At 40.1% G+C, this 5,740-nt stretch overlaps 1 protein-coding gene across 1 annotated transcript; it reads right to left on the bottom strand.

The window, feature by feature from the left end:
• Positions 1–1,457: 1,457 nt before the first annotated feature.
• Positions 1,458–4,329, bottom strand: LOC138050877 (uncharacterized). The gene is made up of 3 exons (XM_068897137.1): positions 3,935–4,329; positions 2,534–2,568; positions 1,458–1,592 (listed from the first exon to the last, which is right to left on the bottom strand). Exons 1-3 carry the CDS (start codon positions 4,295–4,297, stop codon positions 1,526–1,528), a joined length of 465 nt encoding a protein of 154 aa, XP_068753238.1. The 5' UTR covers positions 4,298–4,329; the 3' UTR covers positions 1,458–1,525.
• Between the last annotated feature and the right edge of the window lie 1,411 nt (positions 4,330–5,740).

The following is a 5,740-nucleotide window of genomic DNA, read 5'->3' as shown; positions in this document are numbered from 1 at the left end:
ACGGCTGGACTGGATCTAGCATGAAATGGAGGCTAATGCTGGCAAATCTTTGCAAATGCAAATTAATTTGCCCGCATTAGCCTCCATTTCATGCTAGATCCAGTCCAACCGTTAGAATACGAAACTGGCCTATTCGCCGGATACGTGTGGACACAAGGCGTAGTCGGAATACAAAAATTTCCGGACACGTGTGTTCGGGGCCTTAATTTTTGCTGGTTTATTTCAGCGTCACACTTTACCCGCCGTTCCTGTCTCAGAAGTGAAATATCGGTGGAAGGACACAAACACTCGTTTCTGGGTTTACGGAATGGAGCACAAAGTACACGCCCCAGACTACCCCCAACAGTGCTGCTGTGGTTGCATTCTGCTTTAGAGTTGGAAAGAAGGACCAGCAAGTGTTTTCTTCTAAACCAATTGACGTCTTTACATTTTGTTTCATTAACATACTTGTTTGCTCACAGAAGGCATTATGCTATTTAAAAACTGACTTCAAAAGTTAATAGCACTTGTCAAACTTAGTTAAATCTCAATTTTTTAGCATTTGGCTTTGATAACGCGCCAGTTATTAGCCATCAAAAACTGATAAATTCTTGGGTGGCAAAAGTGCTCATGATACGATAAACTGAATTCTTTGTAAACTTTCGAATTTTCAAAGCTAGGATCGTTGCTCAGAGATTATCTGGTATGTCGGGTTCAAATGTTCAGACATAGATCATTAGGCAATGCACTTTCAATATTCAGCTGCCTGGTTAGAAAACGACAGCCTTGTGTTAATAAGGCAAAAAATGTAAGCAAAGAAGCACGAGAGATTTACGGAGACACATCAACCTGTTGTTGTTTATTAGTGTCCTTTGCTTTAACAATAACCAACTCGAAAATCGATCAATAATTATTGTTGTAGCTCGTTACTGAAATGCAAGTTTTCTATTGGACGAAAACGTATCACGTGACGCGCCTCAGACCTGTGTAACTCCCTAGGGTGAACAATAGTCACTAACTCCCTAGGGAAACAAGAGCTTGAACCTTGGACTTGCACGTGATTAGAGCGTGCGTCTTGAAAGCGCGGCAAATTTGTGAGCAGGTAAAATTAAGTGCAAGTCTTCATCCATCACATCCACACAGTAGCGATGGCCTCACTTGAGTTCTTTCCATATATAGGTAAAATTAAGATTAGGTTTTCGTAAACTGAGAGAATTCTTATCAAAAGTACAGGTATACAATCATACCGCCGTTGCATTACTTCGTTAACATTTAAATAGTTGCCTATGGGAATCTTTTTGTGGTCTTGGCGTCAACGGTGATGCGCTATGAAAAGGTGGTATGGGCTTACAGCGGTTGTCCTCAAAAGTGCAGGAGTAGCAGGATAATTCCGATAATTTCGCTTTTTGATTGCTGTGTAATGGTCATTGGCTGGATTAAGAATCGTGCTCCTTTGTCGTTCTCCATTTGTTCTGCATTCAATTCATATTTCTGGAGCCTGGGTTTATATTCAGTTGAATTTGTTGCAGTGTTCGTTTTAGTTTCATTATGGAAGCTTTCGACAGCCAGCCATGTCTGGAATTTTTGTTGGTATCTGATCTTGTAGCCATTTCCTGAAAAAAAAAAATTCAAACTGTTAACGATACTGTTGCACTGTGATAGGTAATCCAGGAAATTTTTGTCCGAAGAATCTGAAATCCGGAGTCAGAAAAGGCCTCTTTCCAAATTACCAGAATGCTGTTTGCCCTCCAAAATTTTGCAGAAGCATTGTTTTTATTTTCGCTTGTGACCCTTGTAAGTCACAAGAGAAACTGGAAACAATGCTTATGCAAAATTTTGGAGGACAAGCAAAAAGTATTACGGCATTTTTGGTCAAGTGGCCTGTTTGGAACCACGGTAAAATATAGATTCTGGGCACGTCAGGAATCCGGAATCGATGGAGGGGCAATCTGGAATTAAGGACATAAAATCCGGAACCCACTGCATGGAATTCAGTATCTAATACTGTCTTGGTATAGCAGAGTTTTAAAGCAAGCAAACATGGACAATCTTCCTGTCGGTGTACGTTGGATCAGTGACTTGATCTGATCGGCATAATTACAAGTTGAGAAGCTAAATATTTTGAGCGAGAGCCGATACAACGTAGATTTGATTTTAGTAGTGTACTATATTTCGGCTGTCCAAACCAGCCTTCTTCAGGTACAATAAGAGTTTACATTGGATAGCCTCTATGTATATATAGTAAATGGATGTTGACCTAGTTACTATACATACTATATATACATTTACTATATATATGTGCATAGAAGCAATCCAATGTAAACTTCCATTGTACCTGAAGAAGGCTGGTTTGGCCAGCCGAAATAGAGTACACCACTAAAATCAAATCTACGTTGTATCGGCTCTTGATCAAAATATTTAACTTCTGTCTTGGAATACCCTAGATGAGGTGAATATTATTTGTTTTTTTCTTTTAATAGTGCTCGTACTACGGGCAGCAACTTTCAAACCAGCTTCTAGCACTGAGCGGTTAATATCCCTTTGATCCACTTACCTGGAGTGCATTCTCTCCGCTAGGTATGAAATGTCCTAAAAGGAAAAGAAATAGAAAGAAAGAAACTTGAGTCCGTCACTTAAACTTTTGAACATATAAAGCAATCTTGCTTCGATACGTAACTTTATTTTCCCAGTTATACATTCCTACGAGTTCAGTGTTTGGTCAGGTGGTCATGACTCAAAGCTGACAACTTATCTCTCATCTGCGTTGCCGTTTTCTCAGATCATCTATCTAGAACGGCTCCTTTCACTAATTATTGTTAAAGTGTTACCATATGATTTAAAAAAAAATCACTTCCCTTTTTTCTTCTGAATTTGAAAATGTTTGCTTGACGCCTGACTGGCAAAATTTTGAGCTTTGATTTTTATCCAAAGGCTGTTTACTTTGACTGTAAGTTTTGGATTTCGCGGTATGCTATTTCTCACGTTCTAAACTGACCGATTAAACCGATTAGGGTTGAATTTAGGAAAAGTGTTGTCATTTACTCAAAAGCTTAGAATTTCAGCGTGTAAACGCAGCTTATTATATATGAAAAACACGAGTTTAAAAGTCTGAAAGCCCTAAATTTCCGTGCTGCACATTAATTCAGTCGCGTACACACGCATTGTTCTCTTAACCTAATGAGTATTTAACGTCATTTTCTCCTCGATCCAGCTCTCACAAGATTTCAAAGTGAGTAATATTACTAATGGCGGGGAGCATTAAATAGAAAAATTCCAGTTAAAATAAACAGGTATCTTCTTTTAAAAAAAGCCTTAAGACTTAGGCCACTTACTGTTAAGTTAACATGCTTTTGAAATCCACAGAACAAGAAGAATTGATTTTTTGGTCATACTACCACTTTAACTTAGCCAATTGACGCCACGGCTAATACGTCACATAACATATATGTCTATAAAATGCATCCAATTAGATACACGACGATTTTAATAAGCGTCACGAAGTGTCCTCTTTCCCTTTTTTTCCAACTTCAACAACTTTCACCTGATTGCTGGGCAATTTTAATTGATCACAACAACAAACATATGTAAGATGTTACATCATGATGTGAAGAAACATCTAGAGGCACGTGGGAAGCAGACAGGAAAACGAGCACACTGGTAATAAAATCACGGAAAACCGAAGACAAAACGAAATAATAGGTCCGCAATGGGCACGTGTATACTCTTGGAAGCCTATGATGAAATGATTACCTTAAACATCATTTCGCTCGATCGAGCAATTTTCCCCTTGTTATAGTTGTTGGGCTTTACAATCCTAAGAAGAGAATCCTCAAAACATATTCATCTTTGCTTTCGATGGTTGTGCAAACCTTTCCAGACTTACTAAAACATAGACTCCACACGCAAGATGTCCATGTGGCTAGGGTGTGAGATATTCTTAAGTCTAAATACTTACTTCAGATTCTTGCAGCCCGTTTTCCCAGCAATGTTTGTATCTTTTTCCAATGATCTTTTCTTTACGACAAATGCACGCGCTTTTCACGCTCACAACATCTTTGAGAGTTAGTTGTGGAATAAATGACTTGCGTGAAATATCCGAGGAAGATATTGTTGTCGGCCTCTCTATCAAACCAACGTTGCAGGTCATAGATTGCTTGTGATACGACATGCTCGGTTCTGACTGACATCTTTCGAGGAATCTGTCAGAATGCCTATTTTCTCGTGTTGGACAGGCAATAATTTGTCTGTATGGCTTTGCTACTCCACAAATAAATATTTTAGATGATAATTCTTGTGGCTGCGTAGAATTGGACACCATGTTATTAACGATGACGTCACGGACAGATGAGGTGTGGGACACACGAATGGATGGAAGAAATCTACAACGGGAAGAAAATAAAGCCACAAAAATGATATTATTCAGTATTTGTCAACAAGCCCCCCCCCCCCCCCCCCTCCCCACCTTAATTTCTCGATGCTTTGGCAGAAGTTCATAAACTCCGATGGAAGCGGCTCATCGGTCTCGACATTACCTATTCCTCGTATTACCGTGTTCCTTGTACCACCCATGATTTTGCATGAAGCACGAGCAATCGTGGGGCTTCGGGATCGCAGACCAATCAGAGGCGTTGTGGTCATCAGGACCAATCTGATTGGGCATAATTTGGCGGAAGCCGTATTGTAAATTAATATACTACGAAAACCACCGATGTGTGGAATGGGCCCAAATTTTTGAGTGACTGCCCCTCTCCCTTCAGTTAAACATTTTGATGAAATTTTTTTCCCACGGTGTGAGCAATAGCCGGCTTTCGCCGTCAAGGTGTACCGGAACAACCACAACATTGTAAAGATACGTTTTCAAAATCTTGAGCCCCGGCGGGAAATGGATAAAATTGTTCTTGTCGAGCGAAGAGGTTGCAAGTGCAACCATGCATTCTCTGTTAGTTTGAGTGCAAGAAAGGTTCCCTGGCCTGAAAAGTAGCATCGAACACAACACCTCTCAAGAATTTGAACTATTTACAAGCGAAAGTGGGCGGGGCAATTACTCAGTAATTCGGGCCCATTTCAGAGATCCGGGGTTTCGTAGTAACACAGTATAAAACTGATGGGCCAAGGTCAAAAGAGAGAGATTGACACTTGTGGGTTAATTAAAGGCGTCTGCTTCTCAATTTGGCTAAAGTTGTTGTGTCATTCATTTTATCCAAGCACATACGTGATCACATATAAATAATTAACTCGCCGCATTACGTCAGACGATTCCTTGCTGAGATATCTTCAGTGTCGATCTTTTACTAGCTAGGAGAAATCTCCTTGTTTTTTCCCCTGAGTAGCAGCCATATTGCTTTAAAGAAACAATTGAAAGAATAAGCACAAAAAGAAATTAATTCTCAAAAGGATCAAATCTTTTATCCTCCCTCTTGGCTGCCGTCTGTGTTTTCTTCAAACATGGAACCCAGGCTTTGTCTCTTATCCTCTTTCACGGTCAGAGAGGGCCTGGGATCGCAGTTGTGTATTTTTCCTCCAACATGGCTGCCGTGACGTCAATGCGAATGCACGTCCATCGGTGATAAGTTATAAAGGTAAGCATTTATTTAGTTATTTTGCCTTATTTGTGTTGATTAGCTCTAAACTTGAGCCTGCGATATGGTCACGTGATACTGGTCACATTGGCATACATGGAGGGGTCGTAAGGTGACCAAAACGAAATTTTCTCGCACAGATGGGTTACCCTATTTTCTTACCAATGGTGGGTCCCGACAGC

This window comes from Montipora capricornis, chromosome 6 (genome assembly GCF_036669925.1).
Source record: "Montipora capricornis isolate CH-2021 chromosome 6, ASM3666992v2, whole genome shotgun sequence".
Classification (NCBI taxonomy): Eukaryota; Metazoa; Cnidaria; class Anthozoa; order Scleractinia; family Acroporidae; genus Montipora; species Montipora capricornis.
This window is presented reverse-complemented; position numbering and strand designations above follow the sequence as displayed.

What these genes read in the sequence shown, in the direction of transcription:
- LOC138050877 (XM_068897137.1), bottom strand. Translation starts at nt 4,297, where the DNA reads ATGGTGTCCAATTCTACGCAGCCACAAGAATTATCATCTAAAATATTT. An exon ending in ACGGGCTGCAAGAATCTGAA is followed by an intron (nt 2,569 to 3,934) that starts GTAAGTATTTAG and finishes TTTTCCTTTTAG; the next exon opens with GACATTTCATACCTAGCGGA. An exon ending in GCGGAGAGAATGCACTCCAG is followed by an intron (nt 1,593 to 2,533) that starts GTAAGTGGATCA and finishes TTTTTTTTTCAG; the next exon opens with GAAATGGCTACAAGATCAGA.